Below are 17,687 nucleotides of genomic sequence, written 5' to 3'. Positions count from 1 at the left end.
CTCTTTTAAGATTTTTAAAATACCTGCAGGCATTGTACTGTTATGTGTTTAGTCTGAGATCATGATGTTCTTTCCACATACAAATGAATCATGTCTAAGATTTAAAAAAAAGTTCTATGAAAAGTCTATTTAAATGTATTTATTAGCTTTAAACAACACAAACTTCATTAAACCCAATTCACAGCTATGAATATGCGTCAAAAAATATTTTGAGACTATTGCCTTGAATCGAATTTCATGTATAGTTTTATAAAAACAGAATTATGTATTAACTATACAATGTTTAACATGACCTATACATAAATACATTGTTGCCTCTCTGATTGCAATACATACACCATGCAAATATACAGTATGTTTCATAGACAGTATATTTCAACTGATAACTTCCCACAGTCCTTGAAGTGTGAAGCCATCCTTCAGCTTTTCAATGGCGAGGCCCAACTCCTCTGAGAAAACAGGCTCACGGTCTTGTTGCTTTGGAACAAGAACAGAAAATGAAAGCGCTCACAAGATGTTGAACAAACATGGTACACAATCTATTTTTTTATTTACAGTTGGTGTTGAAACTTTACCTTATTTCCATCAGCAAAGTAGGCCTGTGGGCAAGTAGCACACAGAAATAAGACAGTTAATCAAAGGGACATGTCATCTGTAATAATAGGGTTATTGTCTGATGAGCAAATGTGAGTGCTAAGCAACATAAAGCCTTTTTCACATTTAAGGGCATAAGCTAACAGCTACTGTGAGGGTCTGAACACTAACTCTGTAACTAACTCACAGAGGAGTGATGAGTCTATGGATGGCCAATGGACAGACTCACCGTGAAAGCATCACTCTGCTCATCAGGCTCGATTTCCACATCATCAGGCGGCTGGTCCACTGTGAGTTCTTCCAATGGCTGGGGCTGAAATCAGCATTAGGAGAAAAACAGCGCAATGCATACAAAATCATATGAAGTTCAGACAAAACATCCTCAGGGGAGACTTCAAAACATTTAGCAGGATTTCACTTTACATTGACTATGAATTTTGTTATTTTTGGGATACTTCTAAAGCTATCAAATGTGAGTTTAACTTAGTTTTTTATGTCAAGAAGAACAACATACCAATCACCTGATTTAAAAAAAAACAACTAATATTGTGATTCTACACGTTTTTAGAGCTTTCATCAGAGCGTAAGCTAGTGAGGTGTTTGCGAAGTCACTAGTTTGAGTGATGTGCACTACTGCTTACCTTTTCTTCCATTTCATATTCTACTCCAAAAATAGGGTTGACAGAATACACCTTGTGCAATGAGTTGATTTCCTTTAGTGCATCCTGAAGCTTATCCACAGGGTCAATCTTAAACCCCAGCACATAGCCACCGCTCTAAACACAGTCACAGTTAATAATTGTGTAAAACAAGCAGCAAAATCAGATGGGGAACATTTGTTACAACTTGCGGATCATTATGTTCATTATCAGTTCAGGTAAACGCAACTCAAAACTAAAGCGAAAAACAGATTACCTGGCGTGAACTTTCTATCACCAAAGCCAAGCCGAACTTTGAGTCTCTTATTCTTATGGACCACTATAGATGAAAACATAGGACAATCAAATTTAGGCAGTCTTAAAGTCTTAAAGTGTTTATTTGTGACTTTACAACAGAAACAACATCATTTGTAACAACTTATTATCAAGGCACACTGATATCTGTCTAAAACGGAAGTGAAACTACCTCAGTCCAATTCAAAATTGTACAATCCTTTGGCCATTTTATTTGAATTACCCTGGTAGGACGTGAGATGTATGGAAATTTTATTTAACTAATTATTGTACTTACAATTTGAAGGTAAGGAATGCTGACATTAAAGCTCTCATTCATATTTGCGTGCCACACAATACGAACATTGGTGATGAAGAAGGTTCCAAGGTTACCCTGCAAGAAAGAAAACACAATATTGACGGAAGACTATTATTATTATTATTATTATTATTACTATAAACAAAAACTATAGAGTAATCTTCTATGATTAGATGGGAACTGAGAGATTCAAGTAACTAATGCATATAAACCACTTGTTCCATTCAAAATTAACAACCTCATAGACCCACACTGTTTTGTTCAAAAATAAAAACAACATTACAAATAATTCATCCATGCTTCATATGCATGGTAACCTCTTAACCCCTCCTGTTAAGCTACATAGAATGAGTTCACTTTTAGTTTTTAGGTTGCCAGATTAACCCTAAGCATCAGTACCTGATCACTGGACAAATTCCAAACTCCATTAATTTTATCATATACTTGTTCCCGGGGCAGGAGTCTTAGCTGCTTATTTTGAATGAGAGAAGCTCGTAATTTCAGGTCCCTATACATTTTCGATGTCTCATAGGCCCTGTGACAAAACAAAAAAATTATGAATACATAGTGAGGCAAACATTTTACAATTTATATAGGCTGATCTTAGAAGTGAATAGTTTTGGATCACCTATGGACAGCAATTACAGATGTAAAGAGCCGAGGACTTCCAGGAACCACATTTGTGAAAATGAACTCAAATCTTGTATTGTTGGACTTTGTTAAGATGTAGAGTGCTTCTGTTTGGCCTCTAAGTTTCTGGGGGGAAAAATCCATTCAGTACATACAGTATATTATAGTGTTTATCTTTACTATCATTTATATTCCATATTATATTCTGTATTACAGGTTCATCATTTACTTCAACGGGATGTTGACACTGGGACTATTATTAGCTTCAACCAAAACTTTTCCACATCACAAGTCAGTGACTTGAACAGAAAGACTCACAAACAACACAAACTCTGAAGAATTCAAACCTTAGCTAAGTGAGACGCCTATGATGATAATATACGACAGGTGACACCACTGATATATGAGGAAACATAAAAAACAATGACAGATTCTGTAGCTGAAAAACAATAATAATAAAAAAAGTCAAACAACTTACTGAATTAGCTGCTCTTGTTGTGATGTTGATGATGGAGTTGTAACCCACAGCTGAAAGAAACAAAAGATTTCCGATTCAACATTTTCATACGGTTTTCCATTGGCTTCTTCCTCTTCATTCCAATTCTATATTTTCTGAACACTACAAAGTACAATCATAACCTCAATGAAAAAAGCACATCCACATTTCAAAAATTATTTCTCATTTTGTTTCTCAGAATAAAGTCACACAATATTAAAATGTCTTAATGTTACCTGTTCATTCACTTGAACATTTTACAATAAAGATTACTGATCATACAGCATACACAATGACTTGAAGAAATATTTATACTTAATGGATTTAATTATGCACTAATCATTTTCTGGCCCAACTTGAGTAAGTCGTTTCTCTATTTTAAAATTGGCTGGACAGTATTACATAAAACAGGCTTTGTGATAATTCACAATCATACAAGGTTAGTCATACTTGTTAGTCTTGGCTTACATTACGATAGTGTTATATCAGTAATATTTAGCTAAAGGAGCACAACGGACTGCTGCTGAGGAGGTGGATTATTGCTCTAATTGATTGGCTATTGGGAGACATAGTAATTATTGTCTCTTGGCACTCCAGAAAAGGGGTTTCACTCAAATGGGAAAATAAACTGTGGCTCTAAGGACAACTGTTAAACCTAAAGTAAAGAAGATGTTAATAATATCGTCAAATTTTCAGTGATATGCATTTCCAAGAGGGGGCAGAAACCGTCATCTGATGTGCTGATACCAGAAACAGACACAAACTAGAACCAAGGCAGTCAGAGACTGAAACATCCCGCGACTTACCCTGAACTACGTACAGGGTAGGTCAGGGTACCCTGAAAGCAGTACCTGACTAGTGCATAGACTAGTGCATATGGAGAAGACCAGTGTGAGTAAGACCATAGATCACAGATCACACAAATTTGACCCTGACCTAGTTTTCTCAAGGTCAAGGTCATCATCTCATTTTCATCCCCTTTGACACCCGAGTAATGTGATTTTAGTTTCATCTTTCTGTCCGCAATGGTTGCGAAGATATTTGGTTTGACATACGAACGAACAAACGGACGAACACACGAACACAATCACAATACATCACCGCTTTGAAGCAGGATGTCACAAGAGACTGAAAGCATTCAATCATGCAGACACACTCACACAAGTTGACTCTTGGCAGAGCCAACGAATGCCAAATGATCCTCAGGTTTGTCACCAATAGTCGTCCTGGAAGAAACAAAATTACATAAACAATTACAACGCCAGCAACACACAGGATACCCGGACATTTTCAGCCTCCAGTATAACTAACCCCGATCGCCATTGTTTCCTTTAGTGTCTTCAATTGAGTCCAAACAGTCGATCAGAGCTTCTCCTGGACGCGTTTTCATCTGTCTGCGCATAAAACAGATTGGTGGAGGGTATCATCGATCGATTTAATTTCATTTTCATATAACTACTGAATTTATAGTACTAACATTATACTACTAATCTACGAAATATCTACGCTAAGACAAATACGGCATAACGTTTCTGCACGCCGTTCTGTTTCTATAGATAAACAATGAAGAGTTATCAGGAGACACTTGAGCCAAGTACAGTATACTCATTTACGTTCCGCTATCCTAGTAGCATAGCTAAGCTAACTACACTGTCACAAAGTGAACCGATCTCGTTACTTACTGTGCTGTAATGTCAAATCTAACGTCTCTGTCTTCCCAGAGAGCATCCAAAACAGACGCCATGACCGCTCGTTATCAACGCCCCAGGCTCACTTTAGTTCCTCTTTGCTCGCTACACCGTGTTGTTTTACCAGCTAGCTGCTAGCATAAGTTCCACGGGCTAATCAGAAAATCCTCCATGCAAGCGTCACAATCACCATGGTAACGGACGGCAAGCGAAGCGGACAATGCTGAGGACACGTTTAACAATTTGGAGGATAATGATCTAATGTAGTATTTGCGAAATTTAATTTAAATATTTTAATTTTTAAATTTATATGAATAATTTCTGTTTGCAGTGATTACTTAATTACCGGCTGTGCAATTCTGATTTATTTGAAAATTAGACTAAGCGGCACAGAAAGGATCCCGTTGTCTAATAACAAATCTCAAATTTTTCATTAGCTTCGATAAAAATGCGACTTTAATTTGATATTTGGAAAAAAAAACATTTCTAATTAATAAGTCCAGGTCACTCAGTCACCGGCCATATCTATGTGTATACAACTAAATAACATAATAGAGGACTGTGTGGTTATAATTTGAAACTGGTTATCTCACTCATTAAACACAATACAGTTTAAAATAATTACTATTTTTATTTTTAAAAAAGTACAAAACATTTATTCAGATAAACACAGACTGTCCTAATAGACAGGCCTTTAATGGATGGATTGCAGAAAGTTTCAATCTTCACAGTAGACGTCTGAAAGGTGTGACCAGATAGAAATGGTTGTTTATCTCAGCTGCCAGTTACAGACATATTGGACAAAATGTACTAGTATAAAACAGAAGGGGCACAACATTATCCAGCATATTTCTGATTATTGTTATGAACACAAGGTTAAAGATACACCTCTTTAGTGTTCTCTTGCTAGGAATATATTCACTAAATTTAAAACATGTGACACACAGAGGTATAGCAAGTATCTACTGGTTACATTTAAATAAATGCTTTCCACAGTGATAAATTTAAAATCAAGGACATTCAGTCCTGGAATTTTCCCCAGTGTATCAAGCAGGATATCATTTTCTTGAGGTAATACAGTCAATGTGTCTACTACAGAATATTAGCACATCTCAGATCTCAGTTGGTTATTAAGTTTTAATACTGCTTTCTATTTGATCTAAAAATGTATTTGTGTATGATGAAAGCATGTGACTTTTTTTTAATTGGCCTGCAATATATGGATTATAATAAACCTCGTCTTGTCTGAAAACAACCGATGGAATGCATTCTATTAAAATACCAAATTGGCAGATTGTACAGCATAGAAGCACAAGTACTGACAGTTTCTTCTCCATTTATCCTGCTGGAGACAAAAAAAATTAAATATCAGAGAAGAGACACAGAAAGAGAATGCGAATTTGAAACATAAATCTAAAAACTCACCTGTTCTGAGTAAAACACAAGTCTTCTTACATTCATCTTCTGTTTCAAAACGGTTACCATTTCCACCACAGCCTCCATACCAAAACTGTGCACATGCGTTGGCCTGCTTGTCGTAGTACCAGCGGATGTTGTAGCTTCTGCAGGTTCCTTGGTCCAAGCCAAGTTTACAGCGTGGATCAACAAGTTGGGCCTCTGATGAAGAAAAGTGGGTGATAAACAAAACATGTTAAATGTTCTTACTGATAATAATTGACAGGTTGGAAAAACACAGATGTCACAAATAAATTTATAATTACTCTATTTTATTGAAATGATGCGGTAATTCATGACAAAGTAAGATCATAAAAATTAACTAAAGTCACTAAATGTATTACAACAGTGTTTTTTAAAATGAACATTATTCTTATATTATTATTTTTATCTGTGCCATTCCCAGTGTCATATTTCTGAAAGGCCTCTTGAACAGGGGTGCATTACTCACCTGCAGGAAGATCTAGGCTCACTATAGACTGTGTCTGTTTAGAGGCCAGCGACGACGAAGAGGTTGCAGATGAGGATGAAGATGTTGAAGTGGATGATAATAGGACTGTATCATTGGAGATAGAGCTTTCTCTTTTGGGCATTGAAGGTATTATTTTCTTCGCCACTTTGACAATACTACTACCCCATGCATGAGCCCTTGGGTCCAGATCTTCACCTTCATCATCCTCCACCTCCTACAGTATGATAGTAACATACAGAAATGTGTCAGTATCATGAAGAATTTTGTAGCATCCACAAAGACATTTGCAAATTTTTACTGTCCCTTTTGAGATTTCAGCAAAGACCTGAACAGGAAGAGGATCTGCACTGATGGGCAGTGTAAAAGTGTCTCCCCGGCCTCGGATGATAGTCCTTTTCTGATTCTGGATCTCCTCTCGGTGAATATCCCCATTGCTCCCATGTCCATTGTTATTGTACGCATAACCATTGTTGCCATGGCCATTATATTTAATGGTACTTTCTCCATGTCCATTGTTTCCATTCCAGTGTCCATTAGTAATACGATTGTAAATTAGAGCACCATTTTCATCTTCGCAGAACTGACTGACAAGCTTAGACTCCAATGCTGAAAAAGAAGAAATCTCTGTATCAGGGCATCTATAACAACACAACAGAAGCAATTAAAGATGTATGAACATCCAGATGAAAGCATATTTCGACTGTGATCTTCACCTGGTAGAGTATTGAAATCATCAATCAGGAACATGTGTTCACTATCAGGGTCAGAGGCAATAAGGTTAAGTTCTTGCAGGAACTCAGCTTGTGTGGGATCAGAGGAATTGACAATCCCCAGTGCGTACATCTCAATGTTTGCAGCGTGAGCTTCCCTCACAGCAATGTCAAGTTTCACAGATTCTCGTTTATCCGTTTGGCCATCAGTAATGACGATGGCTACTTTTCTCACACCAGGACGAGCGCTGAAGAAAGCTCCATGAGTTGCTTTTCTGATCGCCGTGCCAGTGTAAGTGCCCTCGCCCATATAAGGCATTTTTCTTATTGCTTGCTTAACGTCCTGTTTGGTGACATAGCGGGCCAAGTTGAACTCTAGACGGACATCCAGACTGTAGAGGACTAGTCCAATCCTAGTGGCATTGCGTCCAACTGTGGTCCCATCCACCAACCTGGTGACGAAGTCCTTGACGATTTCAAAGTTCTCTGGACCAACACTCTCTGAACTATCGATGACGAACACAAGTTCCATTGGTCTTTCTTTGCACTTGATTCCACATCCTGAAAATAATGAAATGCCGTCGTTACATGAATTGAACCACTGTCTTACAATCTGGTTAACCTTAATTATAATTTTCCTCTGCACTAATCCATCCATCCATCAGTCTGTACATCCGTCCAGCTGTTCTTCCATCTGCCTGTCTATCTGTCCTTCCATCTGTCCTCCCATCCATCCCTAATCCTAACCCTAAATCTAACTTCCTGTTATAATGCACTAATTTTTAAATTGCATTTCCTTTTGTTTATTGGTGTTTAGTGTTTTTGAGTGTTTAGTGTTTTTGAAGTTTCATCTAATGAAAAATTGTAAAATGTTCTAAAAGTTTCTGAATGTGAAGTTTTTTTGCAAAAAAAAAAAAAAACTTTCTTTCCTTCTTTCTTTCTTTCTCTTTATATAGAAGATAGTTGTAGCAACAACAATACTTTGCTTGTAGTCTTACCACAGATTTCTTTGATTAGTTTGATGATGTCCTCTCTCTAAAAAGTGAAAATCTATATATTAGTACAAGGTCTCTTTACCAATTATTCTGACTATATTTAAATTAATGGTCTTACTGTGAGTCCTGGTTCTCCCTTTTCTCCAGGTCTCCCCTGGAAAAAAAAACAAATCCGTGCTTATTTCCATGAACTGTTACTAAAAATCTCTCTGAAAGTGTTGAAGCAAATGAGAAGATGTGAGTGTCAATTATCATTATTACCCAATATTTGATTTCCATTGAAGTACTAATCTGCTTTAACAGTATGCTTGTTCTCATACATAGTACACACATTTTTAAGGCTGCGTTCAGACTGGTCGCCAAAATCTGATTTTTAGCCCATTCAGATTGATATCGGATATATCATTTGTAGTCTGAACAGTAACATACCGCATGAAATCTGATTTTTGCTGGATGGATTGAAATCACATCTACATCATATCGCAGTTGGATAGATACATCTCAGTCTGAACAGCTCCAAACACACCGATCGGTTTTGACTGTGTGTGACATCACTGTACGTGCCCCAAGAGCCAATGGACATTATGGAGCGTGGACAACGCCTTCGCCCCGACGTTGTTGCTAAGGCAACCTGTCAGATCGGACAATAATGTAGCCCAGCCTGAACAGAGCAAGATCGCATTTGGACACTTGCTAAAAACAGTGTGGACGATCAGCCCTAAAAATCAGATATATAGGGCAATCTGATCGGTATCTGATTTGCCTGAAGTCTGAATGAAGGCTAACTAGTACAGCATTGACTAAAACCCATTTCTCTGACACCCAGTTGTGAAATCATTTCTGCACTTTTTAGGATCAAGGATCATTAATGAAAGGCTGTCAAAAGAAAAACATTCTCAAAGGAGTTACTCTAGGGATCTATGGCAGTTTTTTATTAATATCTTTCCTTTAATTGATGTAATTCTTCCAGGAAGTAAATGTCATGTCAAACAGAGCTATGGTAGCCCTCTGGACAAGTATTGAAACAACATTATTACTACAGGACAGAACCCACTTTTCCATGCTGGCATTACTTAGAATGTTAGAATTGTTCTCCTTACTACTCCACCAGCCAATCCAGAATCTCCCATGTCTCCTTTTGTCCCTTTCATTCCTCTTTCACCAGGTAATCCTTGATCACCCTGTGACAAGAGAAGAGTGACACTTCAGTCAGTGAACAGTTAATCATTGAAAGATAAAAATCTTCAAAGGATACATGTAAATCCATCACCTTAGCGCCAGGGAATCCATCTCCTTGAGGCCCTCTGGGCCCAGTCATACCTTGAGATCCTGGAGCACCCTGAAGTGAAATTTTAATGTGAGTGAATCACACAGGAGTGTTACAAACTCTATGTGGTTCATAAATCATGTTATAATATGTAGCAAAGTGCATGCTAGTTTTATTGCTTGTTAACATGTCCAAACCTTCTAAATGTATCACGTTGCTTTATCATATTTGATGTGGACAGAAAAGAAAATAGATCCTGAAAGCCAATGTAAACACAATTACCTTTGGGCCTTGGATTCCTTCTCCTGGAGGTCCAGTTGGGCCTGAGGGCCCTGGTCTCCCAGCATTTCCCTTTAAACAAGTGTTATATAACATGAAAACCCCCAATTTTTTATCATAATACTCAAAGTACTGTCAAGTGACATTTGTATTATTAGTTGTAATTCATGTCTGAATATTGATTGTAATAATTTCAAGGTGTTTTTAGATCATCTGTCTTACAGGTGGTCCCTGTATGCCCTCTCCAGGTGGGCCTGGCAAACCTGACAATCCTCGAAAGCCAACATCACCCTGAAAAAACCCAAAACACTGTTTGTGTTGCACTTTTCAAGATAGTCAAAAACGCTTGAATGAAAATGTTATTTATTACCGTGAAGTAAGCAAATGAATCGTAAACTTCTCTATTTTGTGTAAACCAAGCGAAATTGAACAAACCTTGGGACCAGGGATTCCAATTCCTTCTACACCTGGCTCACCTGGTAAGCCTGGCAGTCCTGGAAGCCCCTGAAAAGGTGACATGTTAACTTGCATAGGACAAACCTTTGCACGGATCTAGAATATGCAACTTTATTGATTATACGAACCACAGGGCCAGGGAAACCGTCACCTTTTTGACCTACTGGACCTGGAAAACCTTGATGACCGCGTTCACCCTATGAAAAGCAATGAAAGGCAAAAGTATTATCCTGTTTGTAATGGAATACTTCATAAGTGCTCTAAAAACACTTAATGTACTAAGTATTTACCTTGGGGCCAGGTAATCCATGGCCTGTTTCCCCGATAGGACCGGGGAGGCCAGCAGGACCTACATCACCCTGGATCAAGACAATAAAATAACAGGGACGATTAGTGCTAACATTTTTTTCTGATTCATTAAATGCATCAAATGCCAGATCTTCTAGTGGTTGACTGCATATCTCTCTTCATGCCAGGATGTGTAAGTTAGTTTTATTATACTTTATCATTCAATTACCTTTGGCCCTGTTATAGACCGCCCTGGCTGCCCTGGCATGCCCTGTTGGCCCGGTAATCCACGTTCACCCTGAGAAGTGAGAGTTGGCAAGATACCTTAGATAACGTCATGGGCACCTTAAGTTCTTGAGTTGGCAGCTAACAACCTGCAGAGAATTGTTTTAGGCTCTTAGGCAAAGGTTGTGTTAGGATGGCATAAATCTTCAACAGCAACATGTTTGTTAGAGAATAGACTGGAAAAGTTGCTTGTACGCCCTCATGAAGGAAGCTGCTCTTTGTGTAATTCTTCTTACCTTTGGCCCTGAGGGTCCTGAGATTCCTGGTGGCCCATGTAATCCACGGATACCCCTCAGACCCTGGTCACCCTGTAATGAATGAACAAATACCATCTGTTTAAAAATTGCTGTTATTTTAATTCTGATAGAAAGAAGGACATCAAATCTGAAGCATACCTTCTCTCCTTGGGTGCCAATTCCTTGTGCTCCTTCAAGGCCTCTTAGACCAGGTAGACCAGGCTCGCCCTGAGAGAGAAAACGTAAATGACACAGATGGAAACAATGATAAATATGAAGGGTTTCCACATAATCAGCATGACATGGTTTACCTTCTGCCCTGGAGCTCCGTCCTCGCCTGGCAGACCAGGTAGGCCCCCTAATCCGGCCGCTCCAGGTTCTCCCTTTTACAATCAGAGTACAGCAACCATAGTTGAATTGAGATGGATTCAATACATTGGCATTCCCCATATGCAAGTATGGACTATGACATTAACTTGTTTGGTCAAAGTAATGTCTTACTTTTGGACCAGGTTCACCAATGCCTGTTTCTCCAGGAGCTCCCTGTTCTCCTGGTAAGCCTTGGTCTCCCTAGAAACAGAAGTACATGTCAACATAAATTTAAAAAAAAAAAAAGCCGTGTCTGTCTGCAGAGTTTCTGGCCACATTGTGCCGGTTCACTCTGATCATATAATGATGTGTCAAAACACACCACGGACATGAAGTAGTTTGACAAACCTTAGGCCCAGGTAAACCCTCTCCTGGAATACCTCTGACTCCTGGTGGACCTCTAGGACCCTCGGTTCCCTGAACAGCAAAGAACAATGGAGGGTGTTAGTTTATATAAATTACAACCGTTAGAAAGTTGGTAGTTTGAGTAGGGTGCTTAATAGTTGCGATGAAAATCGAACTAGTTTACATTCTTTATGGTGCAGTGAAGCTATCATACGGACGTGGAAGGCTTTTTCTCAGCGCTGAATAAGTCATACAGTACTAAAACTCATCCAGGACATAATGAGCAGCTGTAGCCCGGGAGCAGCATGGAGAGCTGCTGCCAAAATATCCATCTTCTGTCTCAGTATATTTGTCGGTGTGACATTGTGGAAACAGAGTTGATGACATTTTACACACCTTCTCTCCCTGTATGCCTGCTCCTGTTAGTCCAGTTGGCCCTGGAGGACCTGGAGGCCCCAGTTCACCCTGGACATAAAACACCACAGCAAATTTAACAGAACCAAGAAGCATCAGTCACTTTCTTAATGAGGCATACATGTTAATTATATAATGAATACTTTTTGTCTACTATTTTATCTTCTGGGCAACATAATATATTCAATCTTATTCACTTATATTTGTGTTTACTTTATATTTGCTGTTTGCTCTCCAGACACACATTATTATTTGTATTTTGTAAATTAGGTCTTGATTAGATGGGTGGAAGGTCTTTGAAAATATGAAAAAAAATTAAAATATAAAAACTTTTTTAAAAAATTATCTTTTAATTTTTATTGAAACTATTAGGGATCCTCTAAGGGCCAAAAGGATTTCAGCTGGGTCAGTGCCCTGCTGGCCCCACACCTTAATCTTGCAATGGACCAAGGAGGTTATATTTCATTTGTGTCTGCTTGTGTCAGCAGTTATTTTACACAAAAACTGAATGTATTTTAATAAAATTTGGTCAAAGTACAGGCCTGTGCCAGACAAACCCCATATCTGGATGAAGTGGCAAATATTTTTTTTTCACTTTCTTCAACTAAACAAAGAGCTTTTGTCTAAAATTTCTTTTGGAACAATTAATGGAAGTTTCAGCTGTGTTTTGGGATTTGTATCTTCCCTTGTGATAATTTGGCATGGATCTGAACAACATTTAAATTTGTGGTTGCTACAAATCCAGTAACCTTAAATCATGACTGTAGCCCAATGGCAGTGCTGATTTTGGATAGTACTTGTTTAAATGAAAGTGAACTGATTGACTTTGGTAGAACTATGCGCCCAACTGAGTGCCATTCAGGTTATGGATGGAACCACGAAGAATCTCATGGAAATCAGGGGCTTGATTTTACTTGTAAAATAACTTGCATCCAGCAAAAGAATGAAGACGTCTTCCATCGTACAGAACTCCACTAAGGTCGAAACTGTGTTATGTCCAAATTACCTCATTCTTTATCTGGTTGTGACCTGTATGTGCACCCAATAAACTGTCTTTTTTTCTGACCTTGCCTCTGCATCCTGTTATTAGGTCCTCGACACAATCTACTTCAGGACTGTCACAACTCAAATGCTTTACTATGATTTCTGATTTGTAGAAGCGCTGGTGGGAAAATTGATCACTCTGCTGTTTTGTTTTGATTTGGTTTCATCTTCAATTGATATTCATAACAGTAACAAGCAAATAAAAAATAAAAACCCTCGGGAATTTTCTACAAAAGGAAAACTTTGAATTTTGTTATGGACAATTCAGGATAAATCACTTTTCAAGTGTTTTAGGCTATTAGGAAGAAACACTTTCAACAACTCTGGTTAGACTGCAGTAACATGCATGTTTTTGGTGTTTAACAATGAATATGAACTTTAAACAAAGTAAGTTTTGTTTAAGTGCAAGGAAAGTACGAAAAGCACATTGTAATTAAAACAGCTGCATCAATGATTTGTAACATAACTTATCAATAGCTCCCATCATTTATTCGAATCCTTACAACCAATTATTCCAACCCATCTTTGGGCTCACTTGTGGATTTCACTTGTGATATTTGACCCTTTGTTGTGTTAAAAACAAGACTGTAGATTAATTTTTTTAAAATGATTAAGCTGACACCCACCATTTGTCCTTTGATTCCTACACCCTGCTGTCCTCTTGGTCCCCTCGGTCCAGGGAGACCCCGTTCACCCTGTGGAACAAAATCAGCTCATCTGTCGGTCTCATCACAGCCACTTGTTCAAGAGTCACAGCCAAGTCTGAACTTTTCTCAGTGATAGAGGAAGGCATGTTGGCTTCTGTTCTCCAGTGATCAAAGTAAAGATCCTGGAGTCATTTTTTCCCCCAATTGCTAATCTTGGTTATATCATTCTTATCTTTTTTCCAGTACAACAATGTTATAAAGTGATGAGATTGATGCTGGAGAAGCCCGATCAGCAGCAAATTGATGAAATTCAGTGTATGTGTGTGAAAAAGTGAGGATTTGATCTCCTCTAACAAAGGGGCTCTGATCCCCTTAACAACAGGTTGATGTCAACCAAGCAATAAAACTTCTAAAAGTGAGGAAGTCACACAGTGATTGCTCCAGGGTATCTTCCAAGGGTTTTTCAGCAAAAACTCATACAGTATATTTATTTATGTCAGCAACCTCATAAAAATGCGTCATCTAATTGTGTTGTCTTTGCTTGACGTTTGTTTATTGTACATAAATCTGAATGTTATTGTGGATTTTTTGGCAGTTGCACACAGTTTGATATATTAACAACAATCTCATCCATACATATCTCCTCCTCTCCCTACTTTCTTTATTTGAATGGGGTATTTGAAGAGGTTATTGTAAAATAAGTATCCCATAGTGTAACAAGTTTCAGCATGAGGATATAAGGTACTGTTCTAACTGGCTCACAACAGTAAGCTGCAATGTTACAGTGCACACCTGAATTGTGAGTCAGTGAGTTGGAACGGGCTGAGCCCCTGTTTTGACAGATGTAGGCCACGAACTTCAGAAGTCCCAGATAGTCTACATTCACTAAAAACCTAAAGATTCAGTCTCATGATTGCAAGACACAGTTATTTTTGTTTGTGTATTTTTGGATCTGAAAGTTATTGTTATTTATCCCCTCATCACACATGTGATATTCAGTGACAACTTTGCAACTTTCAACTTTTTATATTATCTCTTTGTTTCCTGTCAGTTATTTTACGGAGAGGAAATTATTACCCTTAGAGAGTTCAGTCATTTATGATTCTTCAGGTATGTCTTGTCTACTTTAGTTTAATTACCTGCTACATCACCATAAGCTGTAATTGTTTTTACAGCAAAATTTATGTACTGTATTTCCTCATATCTACCCCTGAGCAGGTTCTCTGGGGGGTATATACTTGACTGAGAAGAGTAATTTGGGGTCTGTGTCTACACAATACTTTCATTATCTGTCTCTTGGATTTGACTCAGAGTTAGCATTGCACAGTGGTTGGTTCAAGTTTTGTTCCACAGAATGTTATTTTTCTCTGATGGCAGACTCATAATGATACCTTGGGTCCAGGAAAGCCTTCCCCTTGGGGTCCTTTATCGCCTTGAACACCCTGTGGTCCTTGAGGTCCCTATAAATAAAGCCAGGTTCAATAATATGTCACCTCAACAGGTTAACTCAGATTAACAAAGCTGCGTGGGCTTCCTCTATAGATCATCTTCTTCTTCACTTACAGGAGGGCCAGGTTCACCAAAACCAGGAGCACCATGAGGGCCCGGTCTCCCCTGGAATCCCATGTCACCCTGCATAATAGTATTGTAACAATTAGGAACGAAACACCAAAATACAAAAGATATAAGTATCAAATAATTATAATGTTATAAATAATAATATCTAGAGCATCATTGACAATGCTATTTACTTTCGGTCCAGGAAGTCCAATACCAGTTTCCCCCTGAATCCCTGGAGGTCCTGCTATGCCACGCTCACCCTGTGAACAGAAACATGACGAAAGCTGAAACAAGACATCCTGAGTTTGTTTCTCATTCTTAACCTCTTGTCTCTGGATTGTGGATAATGTGCATTCATTGTCTGCACATAAGGTGTTCTGTTGACGCTGAAAATAATGCTGTAAGCCCATAGGCTGTTTATGGGCTAGGGGTGGGTGGAGTGGGGGCGATATTTGATCCCTTCCTGTAGTTTAGGAAAGATAACATCTAGATGTAGCCTCCAGCAATTTTAAAGTACCATAAACCCACAAACAATGATGTCTCAAAATAACAAAGAGCTCATTGAAGCTGTTCGCTGCACTTAAGTTTCATTATTTACGTTAATTACATTTGTTTGTTAATAAAATCAAATCTGCTTTATAACAGAATATATAACATACTGCATGACTTATCTGATTACTCTTTGAGCAGCTATGATTGTGACTGAAGGAGGTTATGTGACTGAGTGCATAGGTGTGTTTGCTTATGTTTGTCTGCATAACTACTCAAGAGTTATCAATTGATTTTGATGAGATTTTGTACAGGTTTGGATCTTGACCACGAATCTGATTTAATTTTGAGGTGACTGTGGATCGTCTAATTTCTTTCCTCTGCAGAAAAAAAATCATTATTTTTTACATTTGGCAATGTCATGAAAAATAATACTGGAAAATTTAAGAACAAATACCCAGGCACAGATAACTCACGATGTTCCACCACTATGCGTATTTTGATTTAGATACAGATTATGCAATTAGTTTTGGGTCATAGTGAATTAACAGAGAGGCTTTGCAACATCGCACTGACATGAAGTACTCACATTTAGTCATTCAAATCTAGATGGAAAATGATGGAAATCCAATTTTTTTAAATGATTCATTAACTCCTGGAGCTACAAACATAATTCCCAAATGCTATGGGTAGATTTCAGGGTCAAAGAATTAAGTGAAGTACTTAATTAAGAATTACTTAATTTGACATCAACAACAACAACAACACCATCGTGATTACAACTCCGTGGTCTGTGATATGCCTGAGATGCAATTATAAAATTGACTATGTCTTCAAAGTCATACAAGATGGAATGTGTATATTACACACACTCACAAGCCTGGCCTAAATTCAGAGGCACACACAGAGGCCCTAGTATTGACAGGAATTACCCAAAGGGCTCTGAAGTATGAAACGTTTCCAACTGCTTAAGTTTTAATTATGCCAGCAGAGGTGCTTTGAGTGTAATATGTTTCTATTTTATTGAATTTCAATGTGAGCAATTTACTCTCAAGTTTGAGAATAATTCCCTGTTCCAGTCTTGTTCATTTGCATGTAAGGAAGATGTGGACCTTGAAATATCACATGTAATACATTATATTTTCTAAACAGCATATCTAACCCAGACCTGACAGAATACATGCTACATGGGGACTTCCAAAAGTCTTGCAGCCTACAGTACATGTCTTCACATGGTGAGATTCTGAGCCTGCACTGACTTTACATATGTTATGTTATTGACAGCAGGCCTCTTTGGACAGGCTGACAATGCTGTAGGCACTTCCTCATCACTATTTAGAAACAGGATGCAGGTTGTTAGGAACACCTCTATTGTGACTTTCCCTGTTGGTTCATCCCTCTGTGAGTAACAGTAATGATGGGGAAGACTCTGGCTTATGGCCAGACCCTCTCACAGGGGTCTATTAAAAGACAAACAGGCCTCCGTGCTGCATGGTAAAGACCTGTGTAGTAAAGTGTCAAACTCAGGTTTATAGATTCTTAAATGTAAAGGTTAAAGCAGATGTGCACAATGATGTAAATTAAAGTTGAAGAAACAGCTGACCTGCTTTCCCTGAGGGCCCTGTGGTCCAACGTCTCCTGGTGGGCCAGTTAACCCCTGGGCAAAAACAAAAAACAGCCATTATGAAAAGTTCCATATGAAAGGTTCAGTGTGTAT

At 38.2% G+C, this 17,687-nt stretch overlaps 2 protein-coding genes across 2 annotated transcripts in view; both read right to left on the bottom strand.

Moving 5' to 3' along the window:
• Positions 1-124: 124 nt before the first annotated feature.
• On the bottom strand, positions 125-4,843 carry bbs5 (Bardet-Biedl syndrome 5). Its single transcript, XM_068329535.1, has 12 exons — positions 4,654-4,843; positions 4,283-4,365; positions 4,132-4,197; positions 2,954-3,003; positions 2,474-2,601; positions 2,245-2,380; positions 1,825-1,920; positions 1,510-1,572; positions 1,236-1,370; positions 824-907; positions 576-599; positions 125-477 (listed from the first exon to the last, which is right to left on the bottom strand). The coding sequence occupies exons 1-12, from the start codon at positions 4,713-4,715 to the stop codon at positions 376-378; spliced, it is 1,029 nt and encodes a 342-aa protein (XP_068185636.1). The 5' UTR covers positions 4,716-4,843; the 3' UTR covers positions 125-375.
• A 703-nt stretch (positions 4,844-5,546) lies between these two features.
• The window catches only part of col28a2a (collagen, type XXVIII, alpha 2a), a 17,952-nt gene continuing 5,811 nt past the window's right edge, over positions 5,547-17,687 (bottom strand). Inside the window, exons 10-35 of the mRNA XM_068329698.1 lie at positions 17,574-17,627; positions 15,673-15,741; positions 15,485-15,553; positions 15,313-15,381; positions 13,901-13,969; positions 12,213-12,281; positions 11,820-11,888; positions 11,604-11,672; positions 11,414-11,485; positions 11,262-11,330; positions 11,103-11,174; positions 10,811-10,879; positions 10,584-10,652; positions 10,422-10,490; positions 10,273-10,341; positions 10,060-10,128; positions 9,841-9,909; positions 9,562-9,630; positions 9,392-9,472; positions 8,410-8,445; positions 8,295-8,331; positions 7,300-7,857; positions 6,912-7,192; positions 6,566-6,800; positions 6,085-6,276; positions 5,547-6,004 (exon numbers count right to left, since the gene is read on the bottom strand). Coding sequence (XP_068185799.1) covers positions 5,997-6,004; positions 6,085-6,276; positions 6,566-6,800; positions 6,912-7,192; positions 7,300-7,857; positions 8,295-8,331; positions 8,410-8,445; positions 9,392-9,472; positions 9,562-9,630; positions 9,841-9,909; positions 10,060-10,128; positions 10,273-10,341; positions 10,422-10,490; positions 10,584-10,652; positions 10,811-10,879; positions 11,103-11,174; positions 11,262-11,330; positions 11,414-11,485; positions 11,604-11,672; positions 11,820-11,888; positions 12,213-12,281; positions 13,901-13,969; positions 15,313-15,381; positions 15,485-15,553; positions 15,673-15,741; positions 17,574-17,627 — 2,661 coding nt within the window. The 3' untranslated portion in view covers positions 5,547-5,996. The remainder of the gene's footprint in view (positions 6,005-6,084; positions 6,277-6,565; positions 6,801-6,911; positions 7,193-7,299; positions 7,858-8,294; positions 8,332-8,409; positions 8,446-9,391; positions 9,473-9,561; positions 9,631-9,840; positions 9,910-10,059; positions 10,129-10,272; positions 10,342-10,421; positions 10,491-10,583; positions 10,653-10,810; positions 10,880-11,102; positions 11,175-11,261; positions 11,331-11,413; positions 11,486-11,603; positions 11,673-11,819; positions 11,889-12,212; positions 12,282-13,900; positions 13,970-15,312; positions 15,382-15,484; positions 15,554-15,672; positions 15,742-17,573; positions 17,628-17,687) is intronic.

The sequence above is a fragment of the Antennarius striatus genome, chromosome 12, assembly GCF_040054535.1.
Source record: "Antennarius striatus isolate MH-2024 chromosome 12, ASM4005453v1, whole genome shotgun sequence".
In the NCBI taxonomy this organism is placed as follows: domain Eukaryota; kingdom Metazoa; phylum Chordata; class Actinopteri; order Lophiiformes; family Antennariidae; genus Antennarius; species Antennarius striatus.
Note: the sequence above shows the minus strand (reverse complement) of the source record. Positions and strands in the feature narration are given on the sequence as shown.